Source organism: Calypte anna, chromosome 1, assembly GCF_003957555.1.
Source record: "Calypte anna isolate BGI_N300 chromosome 1, bCalAnn1_v1.p, whole genome shotgun sequence".
NCBI classification, from domain to species: domain Eukaryota; kingdom Metazoa; phylum Chordata; class Aves; order Apodiformes; family Trochilidae; genus Calypte; species Calypte anna.
In genome coordinates, this window is record NC_044244.1 from 113,304,764 (window position 1) to 113,322,026 (window position 17,263).

At 36.7% G+C, this 17,263-nt stretch overlaps 1 protein-coding gene across 4 annotated transcripts in view; it reads left to right on the plus strand.

Annotated features, from left to right (window-relative positions):
- The window catches only part of CASK (calcium/calmodulin dependent serine protein kinase), a 195,638-nt gene that overhangs the window by 125,041 nt on the left and 53,334 nt on the right, over window positions 1-17,263 (plus strand). For all 4 annotated transcript variants that reach the window (XM_030450329.1, XM_030450337.1, XM_030450346.1 and 1 more), the window contains 2 exons: window positions 51-150; window positions 12,412-12,533. In XM_030450329.1, the coding sequence (XP_030306189.1) occupies window positions 51-150; window positions 12,412-12,533 (222 nt within the window). The remainder of the gene's footprint in view (window positions 1-50; window positions 151-12,411; window positions 12,534-17,263) is intronic.

The window sequence follows — 17,263 nt, forward strand, 5'->3', positions numbered from 1 at the left end:
AGTTTCAGTGTCTTTTGTGTAATTTAGATTTTATGGGTATTTTTATTCAGGGGGCAGTACTAGCAGCTGTGTCAAGCCACAAATTCAATTCCTTCTATGGTGATCCCCCCGAAGAGCTGCCAGACTTCTCTGAAGACCCCACCTCCTCAGGTATTTTAACAGAAAGTATATTTACTGCAATGAACCTGTGTTAATTCTATACTAACTGCAGTACCAAGTATTTACTAACTCCTCACTATTTCATAAAGTTGCGTGTTATCTTACATTCAGATGTGAAAGCATAAATAATTTTCAGTCAAGATGTGACTGTCTCCAGTCAAGTAACTGGAGAAAATGAAGAGAAAATCTGCACAGTTCTAAGTTTCTGCAGAAATCCTGTTTGGTTTTTGATTTGTGTGCATTTAATTACAATGGTGCTATGACCTCGTGATTTCTTTTCATATTACTTGTGTGTAAAAGCTTATTGAAATTTTGTCTTGAATTCATAAGGAAGAGCAAGGTTCTCATACCTCACTAATAATTATTTATAAAAAGAAATACTGTGCACTGGATTTTCTTGACCCTCTTGTTTTAGAGAAAAGTATGATGAAGATGTCTCCTCTTTAAAGCAGACTGGACAGTTTTTCTGATACTATAACCCAGACCCCCAAGTCTTCAGAGAGAAATACATGTCTTTAGGAAGCTCCCAACATACTTCAAAGGGGAAAATAATACCTGTGCTGTTCTGTGAGCATGTAGCTAGACCATGGACAGGTCAGTGATCTTAGTCCAAGCAGTCCTTTTGTCCTCAGCCCACACTGAGGAATTTAAATAACCTGACAGTCCCAATATTAACAGAGCCTTGTCATAGTTATGTATTGTGATTTTGACATAGGACTACTTACGTTTGCAGTGCAGAAGTCTGGGCTGGGCTGTCGGGTCTAAAATTAAGGTTTAGGATCAAGTTAAATTAACTTAGAAGAGAAATATAAGGCCAATAGGACTCTCTATTTTATTTTTCTAAACTGGTAGAATACTTTAACTACACACTGACTTCACTAGAAGATATTTCAGGAACTTAATTACAAGTGCTGAACTGCTGTGTTATAATTCTCTTTCCCAGTATTTTAATAGGTAAGAAAATTACTTATTGGCTGCATTTGTTAAGTTTTTCCTTTTCTGCTCTTTCACATGAGCAAGTAATTTTTCTAAGTTATTTCAGTGTCATTAATATAGTGATTGGGGCAATATTTTTGCTGAAATTCTTCATTTTCACTTCTTGGAATTCAAACTTCAAGTTTGAGCATCTAAATAAAAGATTGCTTGGTCCTTAAAGGTGCAGACTGCTCATGATTTCCATAGAAGTGAATGGAAATCACAGATCATTTATTGTAAATGAGTAGTTACAGCCCCATGGCTTTACTTCAGGCAACCAGCTTTTGAATAATCCATATACTTGTAAATAAGGATCCATATATTCTTTTAAAGAAAGAATAAGTTGTTTTTACTTCATCCAGAATTACTTGCAGTACTTTAATTTTTGTTTCCAGCTACTTCCCCCATTTCAAGAAAAAGAAAGGGCCACCAATATGATTGTCAGTGGCAACTTTGCTAATCTAAAATCTGCAGTTCCTCTTTCCAGTTTCAGTCTCACATCAACAGAGCATGTGTCTTCCTCCTAGGATGATGTAATTGCAGATATCAATAAATAGAAAAGGTAGAAGTTCTATTTCTCCTCTCACAGAACACGTGAATCCAGTACACATGTAAATTTTACAGAATATCTGTGCTGGATCCATTGTTATCATGTGTTCATCTCTGAAATAACTGAAAATACAGCTTGGATTTCACAGGAAAGCCTAGTTATTCTCTAAAATAACGTTGTTGATTTCACTGATGAAACATCACAGTAATCAGGAAATCATATTTAGTGGGTAGTTTTCATGTTTCACTGACCAACTACATTAGATGATAAAATATTTAATATCTCAAGATGAACACTGAGGCTTTCAAGAAAAGATACTGCAACTTTTGGCTTCTGAAATTACTAGATACAGAAATCTATTTTGTTTTCAGAAGTACATCAGTAAAGCTTTCAAATATTTCTATCATATGAAGATAGACTCTTGTGATGATTGTGAACTGGTTTATAGAAAGTAGGCAAAATACCCTTGAACTGCAGTGGAAACTTGACTATTCTAGTGTTATTTAAGTTTCCTTCCTTTATAATGTTATTCCAGATTATCAACTCTAATGAAGAGAATTTAATATTTTCGGTGTTGCTGCCTATTTAATCCTCCCATTAAATTTCATGAGGCTCACAATTGAAATTAAGCAATTTGTCAGAAATGGGCAAATGTGGAACTCCTGCTGAGATAAAGATGCAGAAATGGGAATGCATATTAGGTTATGGAAATAGTATATCCTGTCCTCCTCCAGGTCTTCCTAAACAAAGAAACAGAATATTTCAGTTCTGTCTTCCTTCCAGAATAAACTAGAAGTGAACTTCCTCAGAGTTCAGTGAATCTGGGACTGCTGGGCCCTTTGAGCATCTTCCTGTACTACCAGAGTAATAGCCTGGGATATGAAGGCCCCATAGGTAGGAAGACAGATGACTTTCTTAGATGCAGCATCACAATGGGCACTCTTGTCTGAGGGCCTTTCAATTAAGGACAGCAAACTGCATTAAATTAGATGAGAAGGAACACAGACAAATTTCATACAACCAGGTATTTTTCTGTGCATATCTTCCTTTTATTTGTACAGAATGTGATAATAATTCATGGTTCCCACAGTGTGTTTTGTTTTCCTCTAGATCTCTTTCCTCTTTTGTCAGTAGCAATACTTTGAAGGACTTAGTCCCTCTGTTATTTGGTTGGTAACATGGCAGAAGTCAGGTCTTGCTGAATTTTGAGAAAGTATTAGATAAATATTTATTAAACTAAAACATTACTACTCATAGGGTATATTCAGTAACTTCTTTAGTAAATCCACTAAGAAGCTCAGATGACAAGTGTTTTTCAAATGTTTGTTGCTAGCTAGTATGTAAAACATTTGACTTCCAGGTTACCTGTCTTCAAGACATTGTAAAATGTCAGTTTTCCAAGGCAGTGGATGTTTTGGATATTTTTAATATACTGAAACAAATATAAATCAGAAGTTAGACATCAGCATCCTGAGAGGCTAAATCTGGCACATGAGAAAAATTGGCCTGGTAGAAAGCAGCTGAAGTGGACCACAAGGGTTGGACTCGATGATCTCTGAGGTCCCTTCCAACCCAGCCAATTCTATGATTCTATGAAATTACATAGCTGCTAGAGAAATTTATAATCAGTTTGCTCTTACCTGTCCTACTCCCTCCCTCTCCCCTGCCCTCCCTGGCTCTGCTATCACCTGGTTGCACATTAGATCAAGAGAGAGCATTACCTCTGTGTGTGTCATGCTGACCATTTGTCCCCAAATGGAGAGTAGCTAGGTATGTTTTTCAAGTGTTTTGGTAACAGTGCCTCAGGCTGAGTAAGGACCATCACCAATGTAAAACTTTTTTTTTTCTTCAGTGCCCTCTGTTGTGTGGCAGCCCAAGGAAATGGAGTGGAATTGTTTGACTTCTTGACTTGAAGAGCTGAATTTAGGAACACTGTGTAGTTTAGGCTGACAGAAAAGCCCATAAATTGATGAGGTTTTTTATAACTTTGTATTTCCTTGTTGTAGCCACATTTTTAGAAACAACTGAGTCACTGTTGGAGTTTAGCCAGCAGATAGTCCATAGTCTTTGCAAGACTGTGTATATTGATTTTTAGATTAAAGCAGATCTTAAAGGACTTTCCTCTTTAATGCCTGCTTGAATTGCTTGCCTTATGGTGTTCATATTCTGAAATGTGGCTAAGAGTTTCAGAGTAGCCGTTTTGCTGAAAACACTTCCAAATTCCTGTAAGCCATTTTATCATGCTGTGTTTCTTTTTAACCACAGAAAAGCAGAGCAGCACATTTTATAGCAGACTGATCAAAGGTAGTTATTTAGCCCATGTTAGCAAACAGCATTGCTGCAGTACTTCCTGAACATCTTCCTGCTTTCTGAGCTCTGTGGTCACCTTGTGAGGTGACGAATGCAGGAACAGTGCTTTAGCTTTGCACAGAAAGCAGGCATGTGAAGTCTACATCAGTGTTTCTGCCTTCAAACTGCAAGGCACAAATTTCATATGGCATTTTTATAAATGCATTTTGCTATTAGGTCTTGGGATTGCTGTGTATAAATTGGAATTTTCATTCTTTTTATCTTGTTAGACTCTATAATGTCATATCACATCAGACATTTTTAACACTACAATATATTGATATTCAAATTCAAGTAAGATCACTCTAAGATCACTGTTTCAAATATAGATGGTATTAGTCTAACTCACAGACTAGTGAGTGGCCAGTCATTTCATGGGATTTAGACTCCATGAAATAACCACATCTTTAAAATTATCAGCCTCTTCAACACAAGGAAGAAAGAGAAATACTGGTATGCAAAAATTACCACTGATTTTGTAAATACTTGTAAAGGTTCTTGTGTAACATTCTGAAGTATGAGTGCTTGGGGGAAAAAAATTACATCAGTCTTACAATTTACTGTTATTAATTCCTTGTATTACAGTATAACTGACTGTCAGGTTTCAGATCATGAGTTTGAGTGTTTCCAATATTCCATTATTATCTTTTAAGATAATATAATTATTAATTAAGATATTTTTAAGGTATTATACGTTTAAGTATGTAAAGTCACTGTTAATTAAAATCAACAATAAAGCTGTTGTATTTCTAAATGGTTCTCATAATGTTTTTCTGAAAAATTTGTAAAAAAAATTATTTCAATATGATATGGCTGAATTCTACTTAGTTTACTTGTATTTATTAATAAGATGTATGTTGTAATAGTTTGTCAATTCACCCCTTATGATATTCTTACCAAAATTTTTTTACCCATGAGTTCTTTAAAATAATTTAACCAATGTTGGGAAAAATCTGGTATAGCTACCTACTAACACTGCATATACACTGCCTTCTCAAAGCCAAGAGAGTGTTTTCCTCCCATCCCAGTCTGCAAGTCCCATTTGCTTCACATATAGAAACCATATTAAAAAAAAAGAAAGGTGGGGGTGGGGGGGCTCTTGACAGTGTGTTCATACTATTTTGTGGCTAAACTAGTGTGCTAGGTTGCAGCTTTATAAATCGCTTGTTCTGAAATCTTCATACTGTTTGTTGTTTGTCCAAATGCTGCCTTCCTACTAGGACTTCTAGCAGCAGAAAGTAGGTATCCCTTTGTTTTCCTTTAAGGCATATCATTCCGCTATGCTGTGTGTCTTTGCATGATTAAAAATCAGCTTTCTTCTCTTTTCTGTACAATTTAAATTTTAATACTGCCTGTTCAAGAAAAATAGCCTGTGTGTTTTTGACTAAGTTTGTCTGTAACTAATTTACTAGAAGTAATGTGATCTCCAGGGACTTCTGAAATTTCTAGTTTAGAGGCAGTATTAAAATTACCTGGTTTTTTGTTTTCAGTATATGCAACACAATGGGTTTGATTTTATTAATAAAGGATAAAATGGATTGGTTTTGCATTTTAGTTCCAAAGTTAATGTTTTCATTGACTAATGGATTTTTTTTCTCCTAAAACTAAACATGTTCTACAGTATTAGTCATATTATTTTCTTGCTGTACTCCTGCATGATCTTTCTTGATCATTCCATGTTGATGTGATACATGATAGATGCGTATGCATTGTGTATATGCATACACCTGATGTAAATAACTATCCAGTACTTGTCTCCTTAACAAATGAATATTATTGGTGTGTAAGGAGGAGGTTCTGCTTCAAGTTAGCTGCTCATTCCATGAGAGACTGAAAGTACAAGCACTTCTCAAACCTGCAGCTGTTATGTTAGACACAGAAGGTGTGAAATTCTAGACCTTTTGATACAAACCGCAACCATTTCAAAACCAACAAATTCAGTATCTCAAAAGACAAGCTATAAACACAGATGGAGGGAGAGGGGGAAGGGGATCCTGCAGCATTTTAAGATTTATATGCTAGCAGTTTTTCTGTCCTAGGTCAGGACAGCAAGACATATGTCCGTGTCTCCATTTCTGATCCAATTAATGGATTTTGCTGTTGTTTGAGTCATACTTTTGTTCTTATAGGTTATGGGAGATGTTGTTCCTTGTCATCCTGTTTTCTCAGAATGCCTTTGCAATATAAGCAGATTTTTATATAAAACTTTTGCAACAGTATTATTTTTAAACAGTTGTAGAGGAAAAAAGAAACCTCATACAAAGCCTCTGCCACTGAGTTTTGGGTTTTGTTTGTGCATAGCAACTTTCTTCAGTAAACTTACTGACCGATAGGATGCACTGCCTTCCTATTAGTCAGAAGAGTGTTTCCATGTAGTTTTGCAAAGAGGAAAAAAGTATCAAAGGAAGTAATAGTGAAGGGCATTCATTTGTTAAAATATTTATTTGTTTTGTTGCATATGAGTGTGCTACTTGGAAAATGTGGATGTGGTCTAGATAACAATACCTGCCCACTACATGTTTTATGATCGCCCGAGACTGTTCTTCTGACTGACTTCTGTCATATTTGGGGTAGTTTTACAGTGAGGGATAACTGAGAAAAGAATTTACAAACTTCATATAAAAGTGTCCCAGGTTTGAAGAGAGGAGAAAGCTGGATACCTGCCTACAAACAATGGCCCTGTGCATGAAGAATAAAATTAAGACTATCTTCAAGCTCAAGCATCACTTTCTCCCTCTTCCCTCACCTTTTTTTTGGTATTTCCATATATAGAACTCTCCTCTGCAGTCTCTTTTATCTGGGAATACTCCTGTTTTGTTGTTTTCTCTTTTTCTTCCCCCGTCCCCTCCCCTGCATCTCTTTTTTTTGTTTGGTCTTTTCCATTTTCATAGCTTTTTACCTGTTTTCCCCCCTGCACCTTTTTCCTTCAGTTTTCTCCTCTGACTTTTACAGGCCTTTCTTTCTCCTCTTGTATGCCATTGGTGTTCTTGTCTTCTTTAAATCAGTTGTACATCCCAATGTCCTTCCATCACACCAGCTGACTTCTTTCTGCAGTTTCATTGTAGTTTCCATAAATGTCCGCCTTTCTAGATGTCTCCCTAGACTCTTCATGATACATATATCCTGATGATATATTTACATATATATATATATATATTGTGGAGATATATATTTATTATTACTGTCTTAATTGCTTCCCAATAGCATTCAGAGAACAGTATGCCCATTAGGAACTTACTTGTAACTTTGGAGAGTGTCAAAAATTGGCTGTTTGGTTTCTGTCTAAAACATAATAAGTAATTAAACACTACATATATCCAATTTGAGGAGGATATTACAGGCATTTATATACATGTGCTTTGGCTGTCATTCAGAAATAGTTACTCTCAAATACAGAGAACAGCAAAGGGCAACACATTACTGTGTGAGGCTAAAGGCATCTCAACTCCACTGATTCTTGCAGATATAGTTTGAAGTGATTAAGAGTATCTGATCCTTAGATGTCTTTCTCTTAATCTGAGGAGTTACATCAGCACAAGTGGTGAAAAAGTCCCATCCTGTAAAAGATTGTTTTCTTCCCTTTAATGGAAACAGCATATATCTATTATTTTCTTTTCAAGACCAACAGGAAATAGAGATGTTCTTATATATTTCTAACTCCACTATGACTAAGGTGATCCTGACCTTGAATGTAACATGGTCATAGTGCTTTATAATTATGCTGGTATTGAGCCTAGACATTCATGTTTGGCTAAAATGAGCAGTTTTAAATGTGTATGGGATTGTGATTTGAAAACCTTGGTAAACAAATACCCCTACATTTCCACAGCATTTTGGTATAGTGCTTAATTACCTAATGAACATTTGTGCCTTGTGTTTTTAGGGTACTGTAATCAGATGCCAGAAATGCAAAACTACTGGAGACACTGATTTATTCAGTTGGCACTAATTAGGTTGTGTAAAGATGTGTTGATGGAGTCTCAAGTAGTAGAGAACCTTGTGTCACAGGTGAAAGATTAAAATTAAATCCATGAAATTTGAATGTCACAGTTGGTACAAATTATCTCATTGTCACTATACCAGATGTGCAGTATCAGAATCTCACAATATTTATAAGATTTTTTTCTGAAAATATCTGTATTTTATAATGCCCATGTTTGATTTTTTATGAGGTTGTATCCAGTGACTTTAGTGATTCTAGTATTTGATCTAAAATCTTAACAGGTTTTAATGTTTTTTCTTCTGCCTCTGCTGTATATTCCAGCCTCAGACCTCTTCATAAACAAAGTGAAAAGTAAATCCTACCTTCTGCAATGTCTGTACTTTGGGAGTCAGCACTTGTTTTTTAATTTCATTTCCAGCAACTGCACACAAGAAGGCAGCCAAGAGATAAAATTGGTAGAAATTAGCTTGTGTTGATTGTAGATGGACTGGCATAAGGACTGATTTGTGTTATATAGAAAAATAGCAAATATCAGCTAAGCTTTGGTTAGTAATTTAATAAACAGTCTAAAATCTTAAAGGCATAGTTACTTACCTATTTGAACAACTTACAGAATAACTGGAAAGCCAGTCCAGTTAAGGTAGTTTATAAGAAAGAACATGATTAAAATGAGTGGTTGGTGTCAGGAACTTAATATTATATGGTTCTGCAAATGTCAGAGGTTTAGATTTTTGCTAGTGTCTCCTTAATAAAAATATATTATTATTATTATAATTGCTATTGTAGGGTCTTCTATGGAGTTATTTTTTTGAATACTAATTGCAAAAGACTTGCAAAAGGTCATGGGTTTTTTGTATTTAAACAAGGTCAGGCTTCCTCTAACAAGTTTTTCATTCTCAGGAGAGTGTTTATGACTGACCAAGATTTAAATGGGCATTTGTAAACTTCAATATTAAAAAAAAATAATAGAACAAGTAATTTATATAGGCTCTCTCAGACTGTGTTTGTAGTTCAAATGTAGTCCTTGTGTTTTGCAACAAGATCTAAGACTTTCTACCTAAGTGCTCCTCTAATCATGCGCTGTTGCAGATCACTGCTGCATGAAAAGAAGCTTTTAATTCTCTGTACTGCATACGAGAGGAATCAGTTTTACCTGAATTGTTTTCTGAGTTTTGGAAAGCAAACTTTTGGGGTATTTTATAGTGGAGACATATTACTACTGCAGAATACAGGTTGGGCAGAGGCAGGAATCTTTTAAGTGTTTAAAATACTATTTCATTAATTCTCTGGGTATTCATAGAATCAGAAATGGTTTGGGTTGGAAGGAAACTTAATGATCATCCAGTTCCAACCTCCTTGCCAAGGCAGGGACACCTCCCACTAGACCAGGTTGCTCAAAGTGTCATCGAGCCTGGCCTTGAACATTTCCAGGGAGGGGACAGACACAGCTTCCCTGGGCAACCTGTTCTAGTGTTTCACTAGCTTCTTTCTAATACCTAATCTAAATCTACTCTCTTACAGTTTGGAAAAATTATCAGTGTCCTATCTCACAACATACCCTTGTAAAAAGTCCCTCCTCAGCTTTCCTGTAGGCCACCCTCAGGTACTGGAAGGCTGCTATAAAATCTCCATGGAGACTTCTCTGGGGTCAGCAACCCCAACTCTCTCAGTCTGTCTTCACAGGAGAGGTGTTTCAGCCCTCTGATCTTTGTGGACCTCCTCTGGATTTGCTCCAACAGCTCTGTGTCCTTGGGTTGGGTGCTCCAGAACTGGACACAATACTCCAGGTGGGATCTTGTGAGCCAGAGTAAAGGAAGGAGAATCACCTCCCTTGAACTGGTGGCCACACTTCTTTTGATGCAGCCCAGGATATGGTTGGCATTCTGGGCTGCAAGGACACATTGTTGGCTCACATTGAGCTTCTTATGAGTCAAAACCCCCAAATCCTTTTCCTTAGTTTTGCTCTGAATCCATTCTCCACCCAGCCTGTAATTGTGCTTGGGATTGCCCCAACCCATGTGCAGGACTGTACACTTGGCCTTACTGAGCTTCATGAGGTTGTCATGGGCCCACCTTTCAAGCGGATCAAGGCCCCTCTGGATGGTATCCCTTCCCTCCAGTGTATTAACAGGTACACAGCTTGATGTCACCATCAATCACCCCTACAGGCAACGTCAAACCTATTTCTTACTGGTTCTGGTTTTGGCTCAAGTTTTAGTGCTTCCAAGCATCTTTGAACAGTATTAGAGATTCTTAGGATATCCCAGCCTCTGAAATGAATCTTTTCTTGAGTTCCCTTAGTAAACACTCCAAATATATAGAAAGGGCCTTGAACTCAGAAAGAGAAGTTATGTTAGAAAAGAAAATAATTATTTTAAATTCTGAGTATGACAGGCATAGAAATAAAAGATAATTGTAACAACTTTCCTTCTGTCAATTGCATCCTGGAAAGGCAAGCACTTCCTTTCAGGCCTGAAGATCTGTAAGCTAATCAGTCTGTAACTGATATACAGAAAATGTTGAAAGAAACTCAATGTAGACCCTTTTGAGTCCCTAGGTGATTTCTTATTTCTATGCCTTTGAGGCTTAGCTGTGATCTCACCAGGCTCTTACCATCAGATTCCCAGTCCCTTGATTTTCTCAGGTTTCCTACTGCTGTGTCTACCAGTGTGGAAACTGGGGTGCAGGCAGAGGAGTATGAGCAGCTCCTTTCAGCTGAGCATGCTCATACCTTATCAAAAGACTGAACAGTTATGTCTCTTTTTAACTCCACCTAATGCCATGTGAAGCACCTCCTATAAAGCAAACCATTGGTTTTATTTGCTGACCTGCCACCATTTTTTTTAAGGAAAATAAATCAATACATCAGTTGGAAATAAGTAGTGAGACACATGTGCCTTGTTGCTTCTGGGCCATATGTTGTGAGGGGAGTGCTGTCATTATTAATCTTGGTGTAAAAGCAGTGTGAGTAGAATCCTAGGTTGACATTTGTACTAAATGTAATGCAAGAGTTTCTAGATTTGGAGCTTACTCATCCTTCTAAGCTGTGAGGTCCCTTGTCTTGTATAATAGTTTTTGTGTATTTTGTTATGTTTATTCCACTTTGTCAAGAAAATTAACTGGATTTAACTTGTGTAATTAAGAGGGGATTGTGGTTTGTTTTTTTATTTATTACATTCTGAAAATGCAATAGATTACCAAAAGGCTTGGGTTAAGGAAGAATTATTAACACAGTGGAGGATGAAATTTCAAGAAATAGATGGTTTTTTAGATACCTTCTATCTTTGCAAAAGGACACTGGCAAATGAGTAGGTAAACAGAATATATACAATAAGAAGTTACTGAAGTGCAGAATGTGTAGAAGTCTGTATCCAAAATTAAGATTTTATTTATGAAAAAGCATTCAGAAGTTTATGTCAGACACTGCGTTTTTTCAGGCTAACGCTGGATATGTTACCATCTTTCCAGATATTTGTAACACTGTGGAAATACATGTGGAAATGTGGAAATGTGGAAATACTACAAACAGGGGTAATGAGTGCTTAGATAAGCCCAGGTTAGCATTCTAGTAATGCACACAAGTGGCAACCATCACTGATATCTGATTTTTAAAACAAGTTGTTCCACAAGAAACCAGTATGGGCTGGTTTACTGTGGATTTGTGTCATGATTTTGTATTCTCCCTTGCTGTGAGTTCAAGTCTCCTCATGGACTTCCACCTTCCAAAATGTCTCCTGTCTCTCCTTTTTGTCCCCATGTCCCTCACTTCTCCTTTCACCCTTATGCCACATGAAAATCATCCTCATATTCCTGTGACCCCACACAATCCACTGGTCAAAAGGCAGCAAGTGCTGAAACTGGGTCTGAGATAATCGGGCAAGCAGAACAAACAGAACAAAAACCAGAGCTCATATTGCAACCTGTTTTTCTCTTCTAGAGGACACAGCAGTCAGGTTTTTCTCTCTCTTCCCTCCTCTGTACAGATGCTGATTTTAAAAGACTTTGTGAGAGCATTTGTTCTTTCAGTTTTTTACTGATTTGAAATATGTATTTGAAATTAGCCAGTAGCTCAAAAAGTGAAACGAGTGGGGTGAGAATGGTGAAGACAGGCAGTTGGGCAGGCAATCCAAGTAACTTTGGTAAGATGTTGTTAGAAACCAGACTAAAATAGAACAAAACTAAGCTTAATGAAATCAAGTTTTAATCTCTCTTCAATTAAACCATTTCTTTTTTATAACTGCACTGTATATAGGCTGTGTTGATATGTATAAAATATGTTCAGTGAGTTTTCCTGTTAAAACTCCAGCTTTTTAAACTTCCTATTCCACTTGTACCAGATGAAGAGAAAGTTTCCTTTTTCAAAGTTCAGTTTACTATGAGTCTTTGCTTTATTGATTTTTATATTTTGCCTTTTTTCCTATTTATTGCCCCATAGGAGCAGTTTCACAGGTGCTGGACAGCCTGGAAGAAATTCATGCACTTACAGACTGCAGTGAAAAAGACTTAGATTTTCTTCACAGTGTTTTCCAGGATCAGCATCTTCACACACTACTAGACGTAAGTTTTCTGTAATAAACAATTTGACTGCATTTCGGTAGCTGTTGTTCATTGGATAATAGTTTGCTTTATCCTGTAAAGAGGTTATTCCTTCCTGTTATTCCTTTTTTTTATTTCATGCCAAAATTATGTATTGAGATGTGGGGTGTAGTGATCAACTAGCATTTTACACACAAAATATATTATAGAACTACACATACAGAATATTTAAGATTATGGAAGGGGTTAATGATGTGGTTTGAATTAATAGCTTTGCTTTAAAATACTCTATTAAAGTAGGCTTTTATTGCTTTTTTAAGGGATGGATTTTATTTATTTTAAATGTGAATTGTAACTTTATAACCATACAGATTTTTTCCTTATATTATTATTTTAAAGTAATTTAATACTCTTAGACCAGTTCTATGGATATCTTTGGATATTCTATTGATACATGTTATGTGAAACCACATAGGTGTGCTTGCTCCTCTCCCATTCTTGAACACAATATGTAACAGGATCAGTCATTTAAAGGTGTAATATTCTGTGGTTCATGAGACTTGTTACTCCATAAGTGGATGTTCCACAAGAAAATGTGCAAAAATTACAAAGCTGGGAGACACTGGTTAGTGCCTCTTGGTAGGCATAATCAGGATCTGGCTCCTCTTTCTTCATTGTGTATCTCTAAACATAGTTCACTATCTGGCTATGTGTACAGATCAGCTGTGATAACAGATGGTTCATAGATTTATCTGGTTTTATTCCAGAAAACTAAAGCACTCTACTTTGCAAAAGTAATTTTGAAAAGCAAGTAGTCTGATGTTTGAGAGAAAAATGCTTTTACTCTCCTTACCTTTCTGTGCCTTGAGGACTTCCTGTTTTCTAAGTTTCTTTTTATCTTGTCACAGGCAGAAAACTTGTTTATATTTCCCAATAGTTTTTTAACCAAGAAAACCTAACATACATATATATTGTAGCATTGCTGTAAGCTTTCATCTCTCACATTGATTGCAAAGACCTTCATCTAAGGACAAATTCAGAAGTATATCATGCTGTTGTTGATTTCTACTTCTACACAGAACTGAGGTCTAAAATAAAGGTCAAAAGGAAGCTGAAAAAAACTTTACAGCAGGCATAGGACTTGTTTTCAGGCAAGACAAACTTCTTGTAAAGCAATCTACACATTCCACTAAAAAAAAACCTCACAGTGGAACCAAATCCACAGAGCCATAGGCTATGTCCACATTAGCAAATACTACAACATAACATTAGCAGATCAGTTGACAGTGAGGACTTGGTGTCAACAATTCTGTGTATTTTGAGGGCTTTTACTTCATGCTAGCTATACTGCAATCCTATGAACTGAGTAACCCCTGGCTAGTGAACAGTATATTCTGTTTTGGTGCCACTTGACAGTAAATATGTAACCCTGTATGAAGAAAAGCAAAGAATGGTATTGTTTTAGACAGAAAGGGATATGTTTAAATGCACATATAATCATAGAATGGGTTTGGATGAAAGTAATCAGAGATAGTCTAGTTTCAGCCCCCCTGCCATGGGCAGGGACACCTCCCACAAAATCAAGTTGTGAGAACAAAACACTATCAAAAAGGATTTTTGTTTTATTATTCCATGAGGAAAGGGGATGCTAGAATCTTCCCAAAGATAGTTTCATTAGGATAATACAAAATACAATTCTAAAAGATTGCAGTGTCATGAAATACATCATGGAAAGACTGAAGCAAGTTATAGACAGTATAATTTGAAAGGGTATAATTTTCATTTCAATAACTTGAACGTGAGAAATTGTTTTCTAGTTATGCATTGATAGTTGCAGTTTCTCTCAGAAAAAATCATCAGTTAAACTTGGATGAAGTTTTGTCAGAGAAACTGTTTATTCCTCTAAGAGTATTTGGGATTAATAAGGCCACCAGAACACGTCACCTGTAAAGCACTATATACCACTAAGTAGGAATTTAACAGCCTGGAGAGGTGGGCCCATGCCAACCTCATGAAGCTCAATAAGACCAAGTGCAAGGTCCTGCATCTGGGTTGAGGCAATCCGGAGCGCTGATATAGGCTGGGCAGTGACTGGCTTGAGGAAAAGGACTTGGGAGTGCTGGTGGATGAGAAGCTCAACATGAGCCAGCAATGTGCACTTGCAGCCCAGAAAGCCAAGCAGATCCTTGGCTGCATCAAGAGAAGCGTGGCCAGCAGGTCGAGGGCAGTGATTCTCCCCCTCTGCTCTGCTCTCGTGAGACCCCTCCTGGAGCACTGCATCCAGTTCTGTAGCCCCTGTTACCAGAAAGACATGGACATGATGGAGTGTGTCCAGAGAAGGGCCACGAGGATGATCAGAGGGCTGGAGCACCTCTCCTGTGAGGACAGACTGAGAGAGTTGGGGTGATTCAGTCTGGAGAGGAGAAGGCTCCAAGGAGACCTTATTGTAGCCTCCCAGTATCTGAAGGGGACATACAGGAAAGCTGGTGAGGGACTTTTTAGGATGTCAGGTAGTGATAGGACAAGGGGGAATGAGTTCAAATTAGAGGAGGGTAGATCTAGATTAGATATTAGGAAGAAGTTCTTCACCATGAGGGTGGTGAGAGGCTGGAAAGAGTTGCCCAGAAAGGTGGTGGAAGTCCCATCCCTGGAAGTTTTTAAGGTCAGGCTGGACAGGGCTCTGAGCAACCTGATCTAGTGGGAGGTGTCCCTGCCCATGGCAGGGGGGTTGGAACTACATGATCTGAAAGGTCCCTTCCCACCCTGAAAATTCTATGATTTTATAATTCTAATTTCATAACCTGTCATGACATTGTGGCTGGCACTTTGCATTAAAGCTACTATTCCTCTTCCTTGGCCTTTTTCCACAGTTAAATTTGTTCTCCTGTTCCTACTCTTTCTCAAGGGTATTATTTTTAATATTAAATTTATTTTTAAATGCTTATTTTTAAATTAGGCACATGATGATAATTCACTCCTGCTGCTAAAATACCTTTTTTAGCTTTTGAGCTAAGTCTTGTTGAAAACAAAACAAAACAAAAAGTATGTTCTTTATGTTAAGAGTGCAAGTTACCCTCATGTTGTGGTTTTCAGGTAATACATATAAAACATGAGTCTTTTTTTTTTCAGTAATTCATTAACTTCAGTGTTTTGACACGCATATCTGAAGGCCATAGAAAGCAGGGTTCTTTTCATCTCATTGATTGTTTTTAATTGATTAATTTATATGTGTCTGTTCATATTACTGTCTTAAGACACTCGGGTGCCAAAGATATTTAAAACAAGGGAAAGAAAGGTGCCAAGTATTTGCATGTTAATTTATGTTCACTCTGGGGCAAATTCTGGAATACAATAGCATATGCTGATGTGAACTTGATAACTTTGATTAGTTTAGTTATGTGCTTTTTTCATAATTTTACAGAATCCCTCTATTGTGTGCTATATAACAAAATTCATTATTAAACTTATTTGTTGTTTAGTGGGGAGAATAAAGAAAAAGGTCTTCCAGAAACTACCATTTAGAAATATTTACTATTAAAAAAATGTTTAATAAGTGTTTGTAAAATTAAAAAGTAACTTCGTGTTAGACAGATCTGATTTTTTTCTTGCTTGTTAGAAATAGGTTCATTAAAATTTTGGTGACTGCTGTAGGACGTTCCTCTGTGCAAGTCAGTACTGCCTGGGCTGATGCCTATATAAAGCTTTATAGATTGTTTCATTCTGGTATTAAACTTAGATAGTAAAGAATATAATTAAGGATATAAATAACTTTATGGAAAAACAGAGCTAAGTTTAAGTAATGAAGCAGCTTTTTATTTCCATTGACAGATTTTTAAAAGCTTTATCAAATGCTTTGATTAAGATTTTCTTATTGACTCCTGTGAGAGGATCCTGGGAGGCATTGCTGTCTTGTTTCAGCAGTACTGATAAAGAAGTTGAAAATAAATGTGAAGAGGAATTTGGAGACATTAGTGTTTTGGCTGTTTTCTGTATCATGACAAAACATTTTAATTCAATGATTATTTGTTTTGAAAAGTATACTGGGCTTCAAGGCTGTACCCAGTGGGCGAGATCTTCACACGCTGTGTTTCATTACTATCAGCACATCAGAAGGCAGCATCTTTTGCTAAAGACTAAAACCAGAAGCTGCTATTTTATGCAGCTGCCTACATTGAAGGAGACAAGAGAAATCTTTCTTCTGTTGTGTCAAGTAGTTTGGTCACCTCTCCAGGGAAGTTTTCTGTGAGTGATTCTGAATGCAGATGTCTTTCGATTTACAAGTGAGAGTTTCTCTCAGCAGGAGAACAATATCAGCTTTTGTGTGGCTGGGGCCTCTCTATGCCACTGGCTTTGTCTGCCTCTGGCTGTCCAGAGTCAGATAGTTTCCTAGGCTGGTATCTTTTGGCTGTTCATTTAAGAAATTCGTCATATTATTTTCATAGATGGAATTGTTAAGGTAAGTGTTGCTATTTCTCCAAGTATATCTGTGATGGAAGCATTATGAACTTGGAAAAAAGTTTATTTTACCTTTTGCTGACATAATGCATTACAAGCATACAATTTTAGCTAAATGAGGTTAAATTAAGTTTGGGGTTGCTGTATTTGTCATATCTGTATGCATAGCCACTTCTTCCCCTTTAAGGTTAATTTCATGCTGCCTTTATTTAAGGCATATTGATTTTTCAAGAATATCTTGCTTTTATGTCTGTTATTCTTTACTGTTAATGGTAACGTTTCAAAGGAACCCTAGT